General features: G+C 43.4%; 4 protein-coding genes across 7 annotated transcripts; 2 read left to right on the top strand and 2 right to left on the bottom strand.

Moving 5' to 3' along the window:
- Positions 1-2,820: 2,820 nt before the first annotated feature.
- On the bottom strand, positions 2,821-5,323 carry cetn4 (centrin 4). The gene is made up of 5 exons (XM_084700935.1): positions 5,048-5,323; positions 4,259-4,414; positions 3,969-4,097; positions 3,608-3,745; positions 2,821-3,085 (listed from the first exon to the last, which is right to left on the bottom strand). Exons 1-5 carry the CDS (start codon positions 5,048-5,050, stop codon positions 2,996-2,998), a joined length of 516 nt encoding a protein of 171 aa, XP_084557061.1. The 5' UTR covers positions 5,051-5,323; the 3' UTR covers positions 2,821-2,995.
- bbs12 (Bardet-Biedl syndrome 12) lies at positions 4,304-7,722 on the top strand. 4 transcript variants are annotated; one of them, XM_084700932.1, is made up of 3 exons: positions 4,304-4,437; positions 5,315-5,408; positions 5,715-7,722. In XM_084700932.1, the coding sequence occupies exon 3, from the start codon at positions 5,727-5,729 to the stop codon at positions 7,623-7,625; it is 1,899 nt and encodes a 632-aa protein (XP_084557058.1). In that variant the 5' UTR covers positions 4,304-4,437; positions 5,315-5,408; positions 5,715-5,726; the 3' UTR covers positions 7,626-7,722. The 4 variants fall into 4 exon arrangements, with proteins under 4 accessions (XP_084557058.1, XP_084557060.1, XP_084557059.1 ...); XM_084700934.1 differs by lacking the exon at positions 5,315-5,408 and having other exon boundaries at positions 4,306-4,437; XM_084700933.1 differs by lacking the exon at positions 4,304-4,437 and having other exon boundaries at positions 5,280-5,408.
- Positions 7,723-8,903: 1,181 nt separating this feature from the next.
- fgf2 (fibroblast growth factor 2) lies at positions 8,904-14,167 on the top strand. Its single transcript, XM_084700936.1, has 3 exons — positions 8,904-9,562; positions 10,983-11,086; positions 12,555-14,167. The coding sequence occupies exons 1-3, from the start codon at positions 9,385-9,387 to the stop codon at positions 12,738-12,740; spliced, it is 468 nt and encodes a 155-aa protein (XP_084557062.1). The 5' UTR covers positions 8,904-9,384; the 3' UTR covers positions 12,741-14,167.
- On the bottom strand, positions 13,061-19,184 carry nudt6 (nudix (nucleoside diphosphate linked moiety X)-type motif 6). The gene is made up of 4 exons (XM_084697779.1): positions 18,953-19,184; positions 16,280-16,335; positions 14,473-14,527; positions 13,061-13,947 (listed from the first exon to the last, which is right to left on the bottom strand). The coding sequence occupies exons 1-4, from the start codon at positions 19,182-19,184 to the stop codon at positions 13,565-13,567; spliced, it is 726 nt and encodes a 241-aa protein (XP_084553905.1). The 3' UTR covers positions 13,061-13,564.
- Positions 19,185-19,282: the final 98 nt, after the last annotated feature.

Below are 19,282 nucleotides of genomic sequence, written 5' to 3'. Positions count from 1 at the left end.
AGTGTGAGGTGTAAGCAATTCGGTGGGGGGGAGGATGAGAGCTGCAGTACACCAGGCATGAAGCCAACATGCTGGCTGGGTGTCTCTTTTGTTGGCAATCCTCTGGAAGGAGAAATCATACCCACAAGTTCTCGAATTGGTCACTGAAAATCAAGTGAAGCTATCACAAAGATGATCTTGTGATAGCTTCTAGATTTTTCTTCGTTTTTATCAGGTAGACAATACCATTTTGTGGGATGATTCAACATGAAACTAAGCGAACCTGCGGCTGATATTACGGTAAACACTCAGGAAGAAGACTTGGGTCCGTGGGTGGGGATTCTCCTCAGTTGGTCCTCTGCATCACAAGGAAAGCAATAATGACACAGCTAGTTCATTGTATTTGGATCACATTCTGTCTTGATAGAGGGAGACTGTTACTGGTCAGAGATGGCAAAAGTTAACACATCTTTCACTCGAGTACAAGTACAGATACTCATGTTTGAAAAGAGTCTAGTTAAAGTAGAAGTGCTGACTACACTTTTACACTCAAGTTAAAGTAAAGAAGTGTGGGCTCTGACATATACTTATGTAAAAAGTAGCCATTACTACTACCTGTTGGACCTCACATCATATTAATACAAAAATACACTACACACACGCAGTGCAGTGAAATTATGACAGACATGAAAGACATAATAAGTGAAGTAAAGTACTGATGGTTGGTTGATATGCTGAATTGGGTTAGTAACACTTGGGGGTTTGAACTAAAAACAACATGAAACTACCAGAAACAGGGTTCTTATATAATTACTTATGACCTCAAAAGCTCAAGAACCATCATTCATTCATTCAATCATTCAACGTCTGTTTTTTTTTTTTTTGCATTCATTTATGCATTCAGCAGACACTTTTATCCAAAGCGACTTCCAAGAGAGAGCTTTACAAAAGAGCATAGGTCACTGATCATAACAACGAGGTAGTCCCAAACACTGCAAGCAGCCAAAACATGAAGCATACATTGTGAAAAACTAAACAAGTGCCAAAGGGAAGACCCATAAGAGCATGCAGTTATACAAGTTACAAATTAAAACAACATGAACCCCAAAAAGTGCAAGACTGTACCTGTAGAAGAACAATCAACAGTAAAATATTTCACAGCGAGTACAAGAGTTCAAGAGTTAACTTCGTTATAACTAACCTACAAGAGCAACAAGTCTCTCAATAAGAGTCATTGTGACTCTGGAGGAAACTAATACAGTGAAAATACAGGTACCATTATGTCTAGAGAGCAGAAATTGAATTCATGTTTTGTTTATCAATTGAAACCAAAATGTTCTCTTTTTTTGACCATAAACGATTAAAGGGACATTTCTAAAAATCATCATTCTCATTTTTGTGTTTGTGGGGAACCGAGGACAGAAACAAAGCCTAAACACATGCACAGCCCAATAACTAAATTAATAAACTGAAGTCGGAGAAATATGTACATACCATGAAACCTTCTCTTATGCTTTTAGATGTAGCTTTAACGAATGAATATAAGTTAATGGTTATGAATATGATACATTTGACCTTTGGACTTTACTGGTGCACTGTCTTTGAAAAGCAGAGATGAAAAGACATTAGCAGTTTGTTGCTTTGGAAAATGGCTGGTTTATAGGAACACATTAGAAGCAGCCAGTTGTGGGAGGATTTGAACGACTGATGTTATCATGAAGTAACCACAAGAATAGGGGAATAACGCTCGACCGAGGGTCTACTGTTAACAGGCCCCGATGAGGAAAATCATAGACACCGTAAAAGGGTTTCACCGGATAACCTAAATTTCTTAATAAAAGAAGTGCAAATCTGTCACCAAGTGCTGTAATCTCTAGTTATGTTATGATTGCAATATTAGAAAACCGGAAAGGCAATTTTTCCTTTTAACGTTCAGCATCTTGAATGGCGACTTGCTTTTATGTCAGGGAGAGTGGATTGTTACGAGTCGTGGAGATATTGACCTGCTGTGAAATATTTTACCTTTAATAAAAAAAATCATTTGGCTGGTTTCATGTCCAGTTAGAGAAAGTGACATCCAACCGTACACTGCAATTCATTTGAAAAGGAATAACGTTCCAGCATGTAGGCATTTGAGCCAAAGCAAATCTACTTTGTACGGATCGATCATGTCACATACTTATTTGTGCAGAATACAATTAGGTTTTCTATTCACATTTTCCATCTGAAGCTCCAACACTGAGACAGGTTATAGTGCTGCTTTCACAAAAACAGAAGGTATCCACAAAATAATCGTCATCGAAAACCCTCGGAACAACACGTCAGTACCTATATCCTGTTTATTTGTAGAGCGGAATGGATTAGATTGAGATAAGTCTTGAATGCACACAAGCAAAATGGTTAATATATCCCATCATTAACTGAAGTAGGGATACAAATACATTTTTTTTGTCAGTTTTTTTGTATTCTTTAAAAGCAAAAGTGAAAAATCACTTTTACTGACGGTTACTCATCTTGAGCCCAAGACAGTCATTTCCCCCCATATCGATAAGTTATGAGAAAGGAGCTTACTCATGCAAATCACCGTCTGTCTCACTCAGGTGGCAAGGCATTGAAACCTCTACTCATCTTTGTAATTAAAATGTTACATTAAAGTGAACATTAAAAGGATTCAATATCACTTTAGGTTGTTGCAGTTGTTGAGCATTCGCTTTGTCAGGTCAACCTTTTGTTGGCCATTCACTGATTTGTCACAAGGGGGAACCAAACAGAATTCAGGGGTCTTATGGAGTGTTCTGTAACAATATGTCAGAATTGCATTGTGAAAATGAACTTAAAAAATCCACAGAATCCTAAGTTTATTTCATGTTTCAAATATATATATAAAAAAAAACAAGTTTAGCTTTGTTAAAAATAATTTACATTCCAAAAGGTCATGAGAAATACATAAGACCTAAAAGCTACATTATAAAGCATCCTTGAGAGATCTTGAAGAGGACTTCCAGAGGTTAACACTTCAGTACAGGCTGGTCTTCTTCATTATTCTGAGAAACTCCTGCTCATTAATTTCACCATCCCCATCTCTGTCTGCTTCATCAATCATTTCCTTTAAAAAGAAAGAAAGACCATCTATAGTTGCGAAGCTATAGAATCATAGTGATACAAACATCCATACTGAAGCCAACACACATTCAGACACACTGAACACAGCAGTTGAATGTATCAACAACAAGTGTGAGTGCAGTGAGCAGTTGCATGATGGCCTTGGTGATCAGATCACCCTACTGTACAACTCTGAGTGATCGCATCTGTTGATCGCCCCCACACAACTGTTCCCAACTGCCGATTTGAATTCATAATTCTACAGCAAAGACGAATGACTGATCCGTGTGAAAGCCAATGTGTTGTAAATGTTTACATCCACTTGATAACTTTTTTCATTTTTGAAAAGAAGCAACGTAAAGAGTGGGATTTGAACCTGCAACCTCTTGAAAATGCTCTACCGCTGAGCTGTAGTATACCTATCCCCAGTTTGTGTAATATTCCTTCTAGCAGTGACATCCAGTGGTACCAAGACCACCAATGGGAACCTTGTGCTGTATGAATTCCATAGGGAAAAATAACATACTTGCAGCTCTTCATCCGTCAAGTTTTCACCCAGCTCCTTGGCAACTCTCTTCAGGTTTTTAAAGGAGATTTTCCCCGTGCCATCATCATCAAACAACCGGAAAGCTTTTAGGATCTCCTCTTTGGAATCCTTTTCACTCTGGTGGACGAGGGAGAGTTTTGTGACGAGATTAATGACAATATGGGGAAAGGATGGGCTGAGAATTTGACATAACATGGAGACCAACATCGAAACAGAGTCAATGTAATCCATCACAACAGGGAGAAAGAGTAACTGTCTGCAACATTATCATACTATTCATCACAGCTGAAACCTTTCAAGAATGTTGTTCAGTTAAGTTGAAGCAAGAATAGAAACACACCATTTTCTGAGTCATCATACTGAGGAAGTCGTTAAAGTCGATGGTTCCTGAGCCCTCCTTGTCGATGTCTGAGATCATCTTCTTTATCTCCTCTTTCTTCGGTTCAAAGCCAAGAGCACGCATGGCAACCTAAAGGAGACAGATGTCACATTTGCACAAGGATGCTATTTATTTTACTGACATAACTTGTGCCAACCTCTGTGCAAAGTTCGCGTCAGGTTGATACACAGACTCCATCATTAAAAGTTACCATGGCAACCATTAGTTTATTAGTTGCCATGGTAAATTACCTTAAGTTCCTTCACGTCAATGGTGCCTGAACCATCCGTGTCGAACAGATCGAACGCTTCCCTGATCTCCTGTTTTTGTTCCTCCGTCAAATCCGGCTTCGGACCGGACTTTTTCTTGTTGTGAGCTGTAGCAGTGGGTTTTCGGTAACCGGAAGCCTGTGAAACAATTACAAGACAAGGTGGGGTACCGGTAAGGGATGAGAGGTCAGCGAGAGGGATGCGGGAGGGGGTATTATTAATCATACAGTATGATGACAGATTACTGTACTACTCCTACAATAGCTTGTCTATCTTACTTGCAGCATGGTACTGTACCGATGACTAGTCTATATACTATAATTTTCATGTTTGCCAGCTTGGCATTCAAGATAAATATTTTAGGATGGATATTTTAGTGAGATACGTTTTGTTTAAGTTGTATAAAAATACCACTTGATGCAAAAACCTAGATGGGTTGATAGCCAAGCTACTTAGTCTAACGTTGTACAGTGGTCCGATGGGGAACGCTAGCTAGGCTAGCTCTAGTAGTTCAGAGAGCAGTAGCTCTCGCTCTAGACTACAGTGACAGTGTACATAGCTCTCCACTGCTTTCCAGTTAACGTAGCGTAGCGTAGCTAGAGCTATGTACAGCTCTAGCTACGCTACGCTACGTTAACTGGAAAGCAAATCAGCAACTTAACGTGGCTCCCGGCTTCAAATAGCTAAAAAGCTCGCTGAAAAGGTTAACTTGAGCCGCCATTGAATGCTTGTTAAATGATTACATTTAGTCGAACACATGCTTTTACTTACCATTGTCAACCAAAATAACAGAACACTCAGTGAAGACGCTTTGACGAGATCAAATCAAGCTAGCTCTGCAGGTGTAAACAATGCTGTAGCTAAGTGTAATGGGCGTATCTGTGAGAGGATAATATAAACGACACAGAATTGGTGCAATAGAAAATCCGCATAACCAGACAACGAGACCGAAATTCACCGACGACACCAATCAGAAACGTAGGTAGGCGGGATATAACTGGCTTCTGATTTCCGTTTGGGCCTCACCACGTCTCCTAGCAACAAGCGGGCCAACTGGAGCGCGCGCTGTTTTGTGCAAGTTAATAACAGGATCAAGGGAACTCGTAAACCTGGGACAGCAACACCATTTAGGGTGAGTTTAGACTCAGTTGGCTCTGTAATGTTAACTATAGTTTGACTTCCACGTCCGTAGTTTGCACATATACACGATAGCATATACATGCAACTACTGCCGTAGCTAGCTAACGGCTAACTACTTACATGTTATCAGTCTTCACCAGGGTTTCAGAACAGGTACCCTTCTCCTGCAGTTCGCTTATATTAAGTGCCCGAGCTTACTTTGACTTCTTTCATGTGATAATTTGTTATTGTCTGTGTGTTTCTAGCGAGCTTAATGTGTGTTGCATCTAACTTCCAACATATCTCTCTAATACTTCAGGAGACACACACCATGTCAGGGAGTACAATCATAAACCAAAAACGTCATATTGGACTTCAAAAGCTCACAGCCCTTTCAACCCTCGCCCATTCATTTCTGGGCCCCAACAAGAGACGCAAGTTCATTCACGATGACGAGAGTGGCGACTCCGTGTTGGTGTGTTCGTGTTTTCGCCTCCTGCAGCACTTAGACCTGAGCTGCTCCGTGAGCCAGCTGGTCAGCGAGACTCTCCGGGCCCACCAGAAGGTCTACCGCACTGGGACAGGGTCCCTGCTCTTCCTCGCCGGGGCCTGGGGCAGGGCAGCGCTGGAATGCCTCCACAGAGACGTGGCCGTTCCACACATCGTCTCCGCCATGTCCGAGGGTCTGGAGGTTTGTCTGGACGCCTGTGAGAGAAGCAGTGTGTCCGTAGAGGACGCTGTGTGTGCCTTAGCTGGGCTGGAGGCACCAGACAGCGTCACGCTAGGCCCGCGAGGTTCAAAGGTCGCCCCGTCCCAGACAGCTGCCCTGGCTCCCTCCTCCTCACCGCCAGAACATCCCAGGACTGGGATGCTGCTGAACAGGAAACAAAGGAAAATAAAACTGACTCACAGCAGGCATTTCTGTTCAGATGAGCCTGAGAACAGCATAGGAGCGCCGTTAACCCCCTCACCGGATCCTAAAGATGTCGACATCAGTCATCTCGCTCCGGGTGTGAGTCATGGGAGTGAGATCATGAAGTTGGTGGTTGAGGCCAGCAGGATGCAGTCAGAGAACACAGGAAGTGTTGGTTGCCATGCAGTGTTTGATGTAAACAAGCTGATAACGTGCACCCTATCTGGCTTGTCAGACGACTGCACGTGTGTTCAGCTTGGCTGTGTCGTCCAGGTATCTGACGAGCAAGCTTCCCTGGTTCGTGTTCTGCAAAGAAAGAGGCTGAATGTTGCTCTGATTAACGGAGATCTCTGTGAAAACTACCATCATCTCGGCTTCACCAAGCCTGCAAACGTCAGACTTGTGTCTCACGAGCTGGACGTAACTGGTCGCGGCAAAGAAGACGAGTGGATAGACAAAGTTTTGACAATACTGTTGAAATTAGATGTGAATCTGGTGTTAGTCCACGGGGTAGCGAATGAAAAAATGTCTCAGCAGTGTGCGGAACATTCCGTCCTCGTAATTGAGAGGATGAAGCCGGCCATTTTGAAAGACTTTGCAGAAACGACAGGAGCCGTTGCTGTCTCTTACGCCACGCAGCTGAGCAGATGCTGCGTTGGCACTGGGGCTCGCGTCAGCGCATGGAGAGACTTCAGTCAAAACGGTGGCAAAACATCGATGGCTGTCAACGTGGCTGCCGACCACACTAGGCTGGTGACAGCCATCCTCACCAGCCACGTACCTGCCAAGCTGCAGGCCCTGGACGACCAGTTCTGGGGCTGTGCCTATCGTCTGCACCACGCCCTGGAGGACAGGAAGCTGCTCCCGGGAGCTGGAAAGGTAGAGGTCCACTGCCTCCGCCACCTTCACAAGCACATGGAGGTCCGCAGAGGACAGAGACAAGACAAGGCTACTGATAACCCATACAGTGATACTGTGCTTCAACTCATGGCAGACGGTTTGATAGACTTTACATCTACCGTAATGTCAAACAGCGGACAGTGCTCCAAAATGGAGGCATGGACTGCGATCCGTAATGGACTTCAACGTCTGGATGGATGTGTGGAAGCTCCTCAGTGCGATCCCGCTGGGGTAGGACTGGGTTCCTCCCACGTGCTTGGTGACGGACCAGCAGGGAAGATCTATGATAACTACAGGGTGAAGATGGAGGCGTGGAGGAGAGCCCTGGATCTGGTTCTCCTCGTGCTCCTCACAGACATGGAGATCATCACAGGCATGGAGCCCGAACCAGGAGAGGAAAATATCACAACACTTTGATGTTTGTTTCAAGTTCATCAGAAAACAGTTGTGTGTGCTCACAGTAAAAATAAATAAATAAAACACTTTTAAAAGTGTTTTTAAAACACTACGATAAGTATGACTGCTTTTTCATTTGTTATTTTTTTTACTGTTCTTACAATATGTTTTCTATGTGGGACATGACCACCTGGGGGAGACAAACAGTACCAGACTTATTCTTGCCAGTGGTTTCTCATCAGCAACCTTGTATGCCCAGTGGTTTACCATGTGCAGTCATGTCATTTGACATACAGAACTCAATACAATTCCGTCTCAGTCACACAATTTCACAAGCTTAAAGTATTTGATCTATTAGTCAAGGTTACATGTTGCAAAGATAAAGACAAAAAAAGATGTTTTCTTTCAACCGAAGAAATTCATCAGCGGTGCTTTCCTAACAGGTGATGAAAAGGAATTGTTACAAGCTCTTGGAGAAATTGGAGTCTAATTTGTCTAGATCGTTAGCTTCCTTTTTCTTATTTACGTTGGTTTTTAAACTGTAGCGTATGATTTTGTTAAAGACCTCTTGCTAGCCAGAGCAGGCCTCATGACTGTCTCTTTCCTGTTTGACACAAGGAAAGGTTTACAGACAAGGAACCTCTCTAGACAGTTCATGTTTGTGTCACGTCTGATTCACATCCGAAAAGTTTCAAACTGTCAACGTTTCTCATCAGGCCCTTGAAGCTGTCATATGATTTTTTGTAATTTTTTCAGAAATTCATTAAAGTTAAATTTGAGTTCATGTTTCCATCAGCCGTATCAAAACAAAGGCGCTTCACAGCAATCACACAGTCCCTTGCATTGGAAAACAGTCTTCAACTTCAACCGAAACGTCACAGTTGTAGGTGGAGGGGTCGGTTGGCACATAAAAATGAGACAGAAAATGGCACGACTAACTTGTTGACACATTTGGAAGTTCAGGTTAAGACCTGAATGATTTCTGTGTGTCTGCACGATGGCCCAGCCCACTCTGTCTTCCACCAAACACTCAGAGCCTAAATTCATGCCAAACTAAATCTTGGTGCAGTCTGAGTGCTATGTCACTCAATCATTCAAGCCTGCCAGGGTTTTTGTTCTTTTTCACATCTTTTGTATGCTCTATTAATCACTGGCTTACATGAATGAACGACCAAGTGATCCTGTCTGTAAACGTTGCCAGTCAGCTGCTGCTTTCCCAGCTTGCACAAGGGTCTCTGTGACGCAGTTCTGTTAGTGAGCCCCTTCCTTACCCTCCCCTCTCTGCCTGTGCTCAGCCACTTGGCAGGGCAAGGTAGGACGTCAAAGTGGGCTTGTGTGTGAGAGAGAGAGAAAGAGAGAGAGTGTTCGGAGGGCGCATGCGAACTGAGGCCCACGGGGGAAGCCTCCACAGATCCTATCCAGCTGTAAATATTTCAAGAGGGGAAGGAGAGAAGGATAAAGGGAGAAAGGCACACTGGCGGCGTGTCTCCTATACCTTCACAAAAGGCTGAGGAACTTCAGACTCCGGGCATCTCGAGTTTCCCGGATCCCACGACACTGGGCTTCCTAGTTGCTCCGGGGGAACAGAAGGTATGCTGGTGGAGAAGGGGGGTTTCAGCCACACTGCCCGACCCTGGGGTTAAGCGGAATTAGGCCCGGGGAGCTGTGAACGCGAGGAGGAGGGAGAGACCGCTAGTGGGAGACCAGCCGAACTCCTGCTTCGAATCGGGCCAGCGGGAGGGAGAGAGAGAGAGAGAGAGAGAGAGAGAGAGAGGAGGACATGGCCACGGGCGAGATCACCACACTTCCTTCCAGTCCTGATGACGGTGGTAGCAGTGGCTTTCCCCCAGGAAACTTTAAGGATCCCAAGAGGCTGTACTGTAAAAACGGAGGCTACTTCTTGAGGATTAACTCTGACGGGAGGGTGGATGGTATCCGGGAGAAGACCGACCCCCACAGTAAGTAATCCCAGGCCCTCCTCACGTTGCAGGGAGGGCACACAAGACCTCTTTATACTTCAAAAATGCAACAAGGGAGGCACGATGACTTGAATCACAGAGGATTGTTGTTTGTGAATTTTCCTACTGAACGTTTATAGTCGTTGACAAGTGAGTTGTTTTTTGCGTTTTTCACATTCCAGACACCTTGATGTGTTTTAACGTAAGTTTCATTGAGAAAGTTACTGTTGGGTCTGTATATGCCATGACATGGAACTGCCCACTGATTGAAAGAGTAGATCTGTAAATCACCATGACAGGGAAAGAACACTTTCGGTAAATATACCTGTGTTCCTGAAAGTCACTTTTATCTAAGTGGAAAAACTTCTCACAAAAAATCACAAACAAGATTACAGATTAAAAAAAGCATCGGAAGAAATTTTTAACAAAACAAAGTGAGAATGACACTGTGTGGGAAGAGAGAACGTTTTGTGGTGCCTGTAGAGGAAAGAGAAATCTTTGTCCTTGATGTTGAGGCCACCAAATCCGCACGAACAAATAGTTTCTGGAAGTATGTCTGTCACGTAGCAGTTTGGAGGGGAAAGAGAGGGGCTAATTGGGGGTGGGGGGATACTAAAGATCACTATGTGAGGGGATGGGACTCTGAACAGGTGCATTCAGCTGTCCATCTTATATCACAAGTAATCAACTGGTAATCCCTGAAACAAGAGATGAGCTGTCTTTCAAAAGCTGATGTAGTAACGCGCAATCAGTTTTCCATTTTATATGATTTACAAGAAAATGTAGGCCTTTCCAGTTGTGTGGAGGAAGATGTAAATAAACCGGTAACAATTATATATCCAGTCTTGAGCATTTTTGTACTAAACAGAGAAGAGACTCTTCAAATAAAGTTATAGTAACTGTGAAATCCAGGATGAACAATCTGAACCATATACTCTTTGGAGGTAAAACATGTTTGATAGCTGAAAAAGTACATGACCTGTTGGATAGATATTCAACAAAGAGATATTGTGTATTTGCTCAGGGCAGAATGTGTGTTGTATCCATGACAATAACCTTTTTATTATCCTGGCTTACCTATCCTTACAAGGTCCTGTTGCCAGGGGCAGTTTCTTTTTGGCTTTAACTGAAAAATGCTAAGTTGGCACATGCAGTCCAACTGTGAATGTTTTAAAGAAATTACTTTTATAAAGAAAACCATGAATCTTTATCAATGACAATTTTGGAGCTTTGAACAGCTTTTGTCTCTTCAGTGGTTTATCTGCTTTCAAAAATGTAAATATTACAATTAACCAGAAATCCATTCACTTTCCTCTTTTAAACAAAACAGCGCCAGGGCCAGTCTAGGTGGTTTAGTGTACTTTACATCTCTGTAATGTGATTTTAAGTGACAACCGCCATATTTTTTTGTTCTCCTCAGTCAAGCTTCAACTCCAGGCGATATCAGTGGGGGAGGTGGTGATCAAAGGAGTCTCAGCCAACCGCTACCTGGCCATGAACTCGTCCGGAAGACTGTTCGGAGCCGTGAGTCACCCTGAACCCACGTCAATACCGTCACTACGAATGGACACAAACAGATGATACCGATGATGTACATTTGAATCACATTTCTCATGTCTAATCATTGAGGCCATAATGACAGGTCTAAACTGAACCCCCAGTCTGAGTGAGATGCCTAAAGGGTGTGAGTGTGTGGGGGGGCCTGATGTGGTTTCATGGTGGTACTCCACCACATGAACTCCAAGCAGTGCTTCCTCCTGTTGAAACGAGCAGACACCCTGAGGGCAAGCAGGGTTATGGCCCACATGGTGCCTTCACTGATGTGGTCATCCTGGCTTCAATAGTTTTAACCAACACTGTAAAGTACTTTATTTACTGCTTCTGAGTGAATGGATAACATGTGAAATGTAATATGTGAATACTAGGAAGCCCGTAGACAGTTTTCTAAACACCAAATTTAAGAGATACTGAAATGTCAGTTCCTTTAAAATACTTAATAAATTATCCCTGTAGTCCTGTAGTTCCCTACGTTTTGGTGTTCAGGGATAGAACCCCGTGTCTCTTAGACAAGGGGTGTTCAGTACATAGACTTGTTTGGTCTTGTTGTGTTAGTTGTTTCCTGGAGTTAGTCCTTTAGACTCTGAGTTTAAGGAGAGTAATGGGAGGTTCCAGGCATGTGTTTTAGGCTCTGTGGTGCTTCATAGGTAACCAGTGTTGAGGAGACAACAGACCCTCTTGTTTGACAGGATGTGAGCACTGCACCCATGTCGCCCCTAGCAACAGAGAGATTTGAGCCAGATGGAATTGATGTCATCAAGTCTCCCACATGGACGAGGCGAGGGTTGACTTCTTGCTCATGTCCTGAAAATATCAACGCATGCCGTCCCGATAAAAGCAATGCTGGTCATTTTTAAATCATGGGGAAGCAGTTTCCTGGGGTTCATGGATTCTTAGACTGAAATGAAATGAGAAAGTCTTTCTTAACCTGGTAAACACATCTTCATTAGTTGAGACAGTTCCTAGTGGTATGGACTCGTCAAAACTGTCGGCTGCACTGTTGCCTGAGGTGTTTAACAGGGTGATCTTAAAATCGATTAATCCATAAAATGTCAGTATTGCTAAATGATCTCATATTCAAAAAATCAAAGAGTTTCGCCACCAAGGAGCCTCACTTCCAGAACCTCAGGGAAGAACTACCAGCACTGTTCCCTGTTCACACTGTGCACAAAAACCAAAAAGTTAAGCAAAAATGCATTTAGGAAATGAAGACTAAACACATGTTCTCAACATTGTACTGTTATACTGCCACACAAATACAGAAGACAAAAAAAATATGATTTAGGACCGAAGTCATGTAATAATGATTGTATGCCTAGGACTTTTGCACAGTAGGCCTAACTGTACATACAAGCAAGGGAAAAGAAAACGAGATGTACTGTATCTACAACATGAACCGCTTGTGTTTGACCAGGATGTTATGTTTTCCCCTCAGAGACGTCCTACGGATGAGTGCCACTTCATCGAGAGGCTTGAGAGCAACAACTACAACACCTATCGCTCCAGGAAGTACCCCGAGATGTACGTGGCTTTGACCCGCAACGGACAGTTTAAGTCAGGATCCAAAACCAGCCCTGGACAGAAAGCAATCCTCTTCCTCCCCATGTCTGCCAAGTTCTGACCCCATCACAGGGAGCGTTAAAGAAGGTTTGCGCTGGAATGACTGTGACTATACCCTCATGCGTCGTGATGGATGTCTTTAGAAATCATCACCGAAACAGTACATAATGTGAGTTTAACGATGGCTGCTTTAATTAATCTGAGTATGTTTAGTTTTTTTTTCCTTTATATTTTTTAACCCTTGTACTGCCTTCGGGTCATTGTGACCCACCTTTTGCACCACGACGGTGGGTCAAAATGACCCGAAAGTATGAAATAACAGCAAGTAGAAAGGGTGAACAAGACCAGAAAATTGAAATTAAGGTGAATGTCAGACTGCAGTACTTGATAACATCTTTAATGTCTTTCATGAAAGGGAAGATCACACCATTTTACTCTACTGTTTCTCTAATGCATTTCGGCACAACAGTATTTTGGGTTTATCATTAAATCTCACTTCCACATAGACTTATTTCATAAATGCACGTGAATGATGACCCAATGTATTCTCCTTCCTAGTTTACAACAGAGAAAGGTAACTTCTTGTTTGTACCAACAAAAAAAAAGAAAGATCATCAGTACAATCTTTTGTAACAGTTTATGAGAACCAGTGTGTGACTCACTCACAGTATACATAGTCCAGACCAAAAAAAGCACTTAGAGTGAGAGTGTGGTTAGCATCCATGTGCTAATCAAGTTCACATTGGTGCAATTAGCATTGACGCGCAAGAGGCTAGGAGGGCCGGAGTCAGGGGCATGGCTAGGGCCTGAGTCCCAGGGCTGGGGTCTGAGTCCCAGGGCTGGGGCTGGGGTCTGAGTCCCAGGGCTAGGGCCTGAGTCCCAGGGCTAGGGCCTGAGTTCCTGGTGCAGCTGGCGGTGGTAGAGCTGGTAAAACATCCCAGAGTAGACGGCTGGCAGCTCCTCCATGGTGAGGTCGATGTGATGGAAGCCGTGCCGCAGTCCGTGGAGCAGCAGCCTGGCCAAGCGCGACGTGATGGGCGTGGTGGCGTCGGTCTTGGCCAGCTCTGCCAGGTCCAGCCACTCACAACGCAGGCACTCCTGCGTGCAGAAGTGGATGTGGTAGGACAGAGGGCTGAGCCGACAGATCACATACATGTCGGACATGCCGAACGCTCCAGGGTGGTTGTGTTGCTGCCGGATGCTTAGGAGGGACTTGAACTCGGAGTGGACTCCTGTCTCTTCGAACACCTCGCGCACCGCTGTGGCACCTAGCACATGTGGACGTTTGTTTTCAGAAATGTAACAGACAAGCAGGCTTTTACGCATTCTTTGTACTGTATCAGATATGTTAACAAGTGTTAATTATGAAGAAAATGAGACCGTGTTTCCTTTCGGTTATTCTTAACGCAAAGCAATGTGGTTGTCCTCTACTCTAAATGATTGTGAAATATTGTAGTGCCTTTATTAATAAATAGCTAATTTGATTTGTTTCTGAAATATGTTGTGTATACTATAACACTTTAAAGCTGCTTTTTGTATGTTTCAAAGTCTGCTTTGAAAAAAGGAGAAAGATGCTAAACTTGTAAGAGAGGAAACATTTCTGTACATTTTAAGTGAGTTTATGAACAACTTCCTTGGACATTGTAGGTAAATTAGTTACAACCGGTACAGTGCTGTATGTCTTCTCAAGTTTGACAGTTTGAACATGCCAGTAAGGGAAATATGGTTAACAGTTTATATACATGCAAGTAGTGTACAGTCTTTCTTATGTTTTGTATCAATCTTAAACTTACCAATGTTTTCTCCTGGCTCAGACAGACCTCCAGGAAATTTCCATGCATTTTTCGTCTTAAAGAAAAAAAAGAATTTTTGTTATGATGGTCTTTAATTTAAAATTGTAGTTTTACTCTGCCAGTTCATGCAGTTTATAGACTACATGTAATATTCAAAGCTGAGTTTTGATGTGAAACATGCTCAGCTCTTAAGTTTGCATTATAATGACTGTTTTATTTTTTTTCATTTGATGTGATTGCTTTATTATTGAATATTGAAGAATATACAAAAATAACTTTGTGTCTACTGATCACCCAAAACATTTCACCACTCATTTATATTTAAATACAAATCGCTGCTGGTTAAATTATATAATAGTTGTTGTAAAGCATACTTTTATTTTAGTTACTTGATGGATTTATTATAAAACTTTTCTATATTTTATAGACCTTACAATAAACTAGAAAAGCGCTATGTTAATGAATACATTTGTATAAGGCTACGAAAGTTAGAAGAAAATAAATATCCCCCCAAAAATGTGTTGTTTATGTGGTTAATCATGTCTTTAATTACTGATTACCAGTGATGACTGCATGGCAGTCCTTCACAGATGTTTTTTTTTCTTCTTTATAGCTCTACATCACATTCCTATCAGCATCTAAAACAGCTTTACTCCAATTAAATCTGCATCAAATACTGCTTTCCATTCAAGTGTATCAATATCAAATACATCATCATATCACAGACAAATCTACTTCAACACAGACTGATGTGCTCTACCCTCCCCCCGTCTAGTTCCCCCCCCCCCCCCATCTAGTGCCCCCACCCCCTCCCCCACAGCAGCAGCAATGGCCTCCAGGGGATCACTTCCAGGAAGCTCATCTCGGCCAGCCTGACTGTGCTGAGTCTGGGTCTGGGCCAGGCAGAGTTTAGTGGGCCGGAGCCTTACAGTAAATGAGGGGAGGAGAGGAAGGAGGGAGATAAAACACACATCCTCCCCCCAACACTGAACAGGCCCTTGTCGGAGGCCATGACCGTGTTATTATCATCTCAAGTTCCCGGCTGCTTGGTATCTCAAACTACCATCATTTAAAAACATGCTGGGGTTGTTTCATTGAGTTTTGTGTCACTAAACATTAAATATAATGGGAGTCAGTCGGCTGAGCGGGTAGAGGATCGGGCTAGTAATCTGAAGGTTGCCAGTTTGATTCACATGTCGTTGTGTCCTTGGGCAAGGCACTTCACCCTACTTGCCTCGGGGAGAATGTCCCTGTACTTACTGTAAGTCACTCTGGATAAGAGCGCCTGCTAAATAACTATATATATGTATATATATATATATATATATATATATATATATATATATATACACACACCTATCCACTAAATAACAAGGAAAACTACGGGGGACTAATTATAAGTAGTATTTGTACCTCTGTGCGTACAGATGTGGTCTTTTACGGGATGTTTTCTGGTGCATAAAGACCCTCACAAGCAGGCAAATTAGGCATGTTGACTTGAGGTTAGCTTAGGTAACATAATAGGTAGGAATGAGACACCTCCAGGAAATGCAACACAAGCCAAGGTAAATATAAGTCAACAAACTCTGGAATGTAAAAAATATGAAGGGAAATATATGTAGTTTTTCAATTACAAAAATGTTCTGGAGAGGTAAAAGAAACAGCTATTCTCCTTTTACTGTGTTGATGGGTTGATAAGTTCCTTGGATACTTCAATTAAGGAGCATAGTGAGATCAACTGGAGATGTGATTTAGTTTTATGCTGTAGTTGTAATCTTTTTGTGTGGTTTATCTTTAACAGCTGTACCTTGTTTTTGTCTTGAACCACGAGGACCTTCCCATTTGACTCATCAACAACAGCTCCTGAAGGAATCAACAAGAACAACTTCTTACAAATCAACAACCGCCACCACAACAACAACAATTCATGGCATTTCTACAAAAAGTACTCAATAGTTCCAGAGAGCCAGCTAAAGTTTCATTAGTCGTCATATACCATTCATTCATCACGAGCTGTCCTAAAGTATCTTTCTGTGTAGCTTTAAACCGTTCACCCAGTTCAGTTGATGTTCACAGCCAAAGATAATGTTCTGTCAAACCTCAAGGACAACAGAGTTTCTGAATTGAATTGAATGAAGGAACTTGGCAAGGACGCTGAGGCACACAGTCTGTTCCTGGCCTCTGTCCACCAGTGCACTATTAGATCTGTACACTTCTGATCCCTAATCTTTTCCTGTGCTTTCCATGAGCACTATTTGTATGTCACAAACTGCTAAGTGGATCAAATGTAACCGTAACGAAAATGTCTAGAACTCTCCTTCAGTCCAGCTGGCACTCACGTGCTGGAGTAATGACTGGGGTGGAGACGACATGAAAGGTTTCATTAAACTGACCCATGTGGAGTGGTGGAGGCCTGGGGCTGGCCTGGCCAACTACAAACATCCTCCCCCACTACGGTAACTCTGAAGAACATCCCAAACTCATCCCTGTAGCTCTCCCACCCATCTCTGAGGACAGCTACACTCACAGTTTAAGAAAACGTCCATAAAACAGTCCATTTGAGTTGGCTGATTTGAATAGTTTGCGTTGTCTTAAGTGAGAGTGTTGCATTGGACTATGATGCTTTCACGTCATAAAGCTTCCTCTATTCCCCTCAGAACACATGAAACTGGCTGGAGATATGGTCCTGTATATAGCACTACTGAGAGTATTGTGTATAATATTGACTATCAGAGTACCGTGTATACTACTATAGACTATCAGAGTTCTGTGTATAATATTGACTATTAGAGTACTGTGTATAATACTACTGACCATCACAGTACTGTGTATAATACTACTGACCATCGCAGTACTGTGTATAATACTCTTCACTAGAGTCCTGTGTAATGGTGTGGGAGTCAGATAGCTGAGCGGTGAGGGAGTCGGGCTAGTAATCCTCCCCCAGCAGAACACCTACACAGTGACTCTGTATCTAGGTATCTCAGTGGTAGAGCATGTGACTACAGATCAAGAGGTCAGTAGTAGAATCAGAAGGTTGCTGGATCGATTCCCCGCTGTGCCAAATGACGTTGTGTCCTTGGGCAAGGCACATCACCCTACTCGCCTCGGGGGGGGGGGGGAATGTCCCTGTACTTACTGTAAGTCGCTCTGGATAAGAGCGTCTGCTAAATGACTAGACGTGAATGTGAGACTGTCAGCGTTTCCCAGGAGGTTGAGACTGAGCCGTGTGTCTGTGTTGACAGGCTGGGAGGAGAGAGGAAGCGGGAGCGAGGACATCAACCTCCTCCAATGAATCCTACAGATGTGTGCTGAGGGATGGGTCGTCTAAACCAGGGACTTGGCCCTCCGCGTGGAAATTGATGTCATTCCTCACGCCAGGACCAGACGGGGAGGCTATCATTAACTAGCCTGGCGGCGTGGAGAAAAAAACCCCCAGCTTCCTCAAAGTCAGAGTTCTGGCCTGGTCTGAGATGGGGAGTAGGAATCCACAAATAATCAACGAAGGGGACTTGCGGGTCACATACCGCACAGCTGTTGGCTCTCTCGCCAGAATTGAGGCCGTGGTTTGCTGATGAAACAGCAGCTGTAGTTGCCTGGTCTGTAATAACAATTGACTATTTAGTTTCAACCTGCGACCTCTTGATCTGCAGTCACATGCTCTACCACTGAGCTACCTAGATACGGAGTCACTGTGTGGGTGTTCTGCTGGGGGAGGTTAATTAGCCAATACTGCCTTGGAATGGTCAATGGTCATTATTACTGGAAATCTGTAATTGCTAACGGTTCAGTCAGCTCCCCCTCCTACGCACTGAAGAATTTTGTTGCTCAAAAAAGGAGGACATAACTCACAAACTCATGTCAAAACTTGAAACATAATCAAAAGAAATACTGTGTATTGTTCTACATACTAGAAAACAGCATAATTATTCTTTTTTTTTGGGGGGGGGGGGGGGGTATCAAAGCTGCCAAAGTTCACTTTCGCAATGCTCTTAGAGTAGATAGACCCTTTGGAACTTTGGGGCAATCAAAAAAGATCAATTTCCAAAACATGCTCTGACATGTTCTCATCCTCCTGAGAGATGGTCCTGTACGGGCAGGCTGCCCCCTGGTGGCTGACGCTGTCATCGCCTGTTACAGCGGTACGGTAAAATACCGGCATCAGCTGATGAGCAGCGGAGAGAATATTTATTCCATGTAGGTCACGTGTGAAGACCCCTTGAACACAAACCCGAACGTTGAGATACGGAAATTTTCCCTCACACCTGGTTTTCTACGATCTACACTATGCTGTCAGTGTAATACTGTATGATCACTAGAATTAGGCAATGCACTCTAAAATACACAGACGTTCAAGGGGAGCCATTCACGTGGGGCAACGCCGTAATTTCTGGGCATTCAGGAACCCATCACCGTCAGTGCATAAAATAAGCATGGACCTCAGTTCAGACTAAATAAGGAGGGAGACACATTCTGGTACCTGCCACTCCAATCTGATGAGTAGCGAAGCCCGGCAAACGGCTCTCCCCGTCGGCTAACCACAAGGCCAGGACGGCTCGGTCGTGTCTGGCGTGGTGGTACGTGAACCCATGTACCGACGCTGCCGCTGCGCACCTGCCCAGCGATATGGGCACGTGCAGCCACACCGCTATCCGCCCTTCTGCCCTCCAATGTGCCAAGGATTCTACGGAAAACACACATCTGCAAGTCATTTGTTATTATGAAGCTGTTTTCAGTTAAGACAGTAGGCTACAATGAATCTGGAGCAGAATTTCTGGTGCAGAACTTGGTTTATAACCAACCTTGAAGT

The sequence above is a fragment of the Hypomesus nipponensis genome, chromosome 1, assembly GCF_054491055.1.
Source record: "Hypomesus nipponensis isolate SF chromosome 1, ASM5449105v1, whole genome shotgun sequence".
Lineage (NCBI taxonomy): Eukaryota > Metazoa > Chordata > Actinopteri > Osmeriformes > Osmeridae > Hypomesus > Hypomesus nipponensis.
This window is presented reverse-complemented; position numbering and strand designations above follow the sequence as displayed.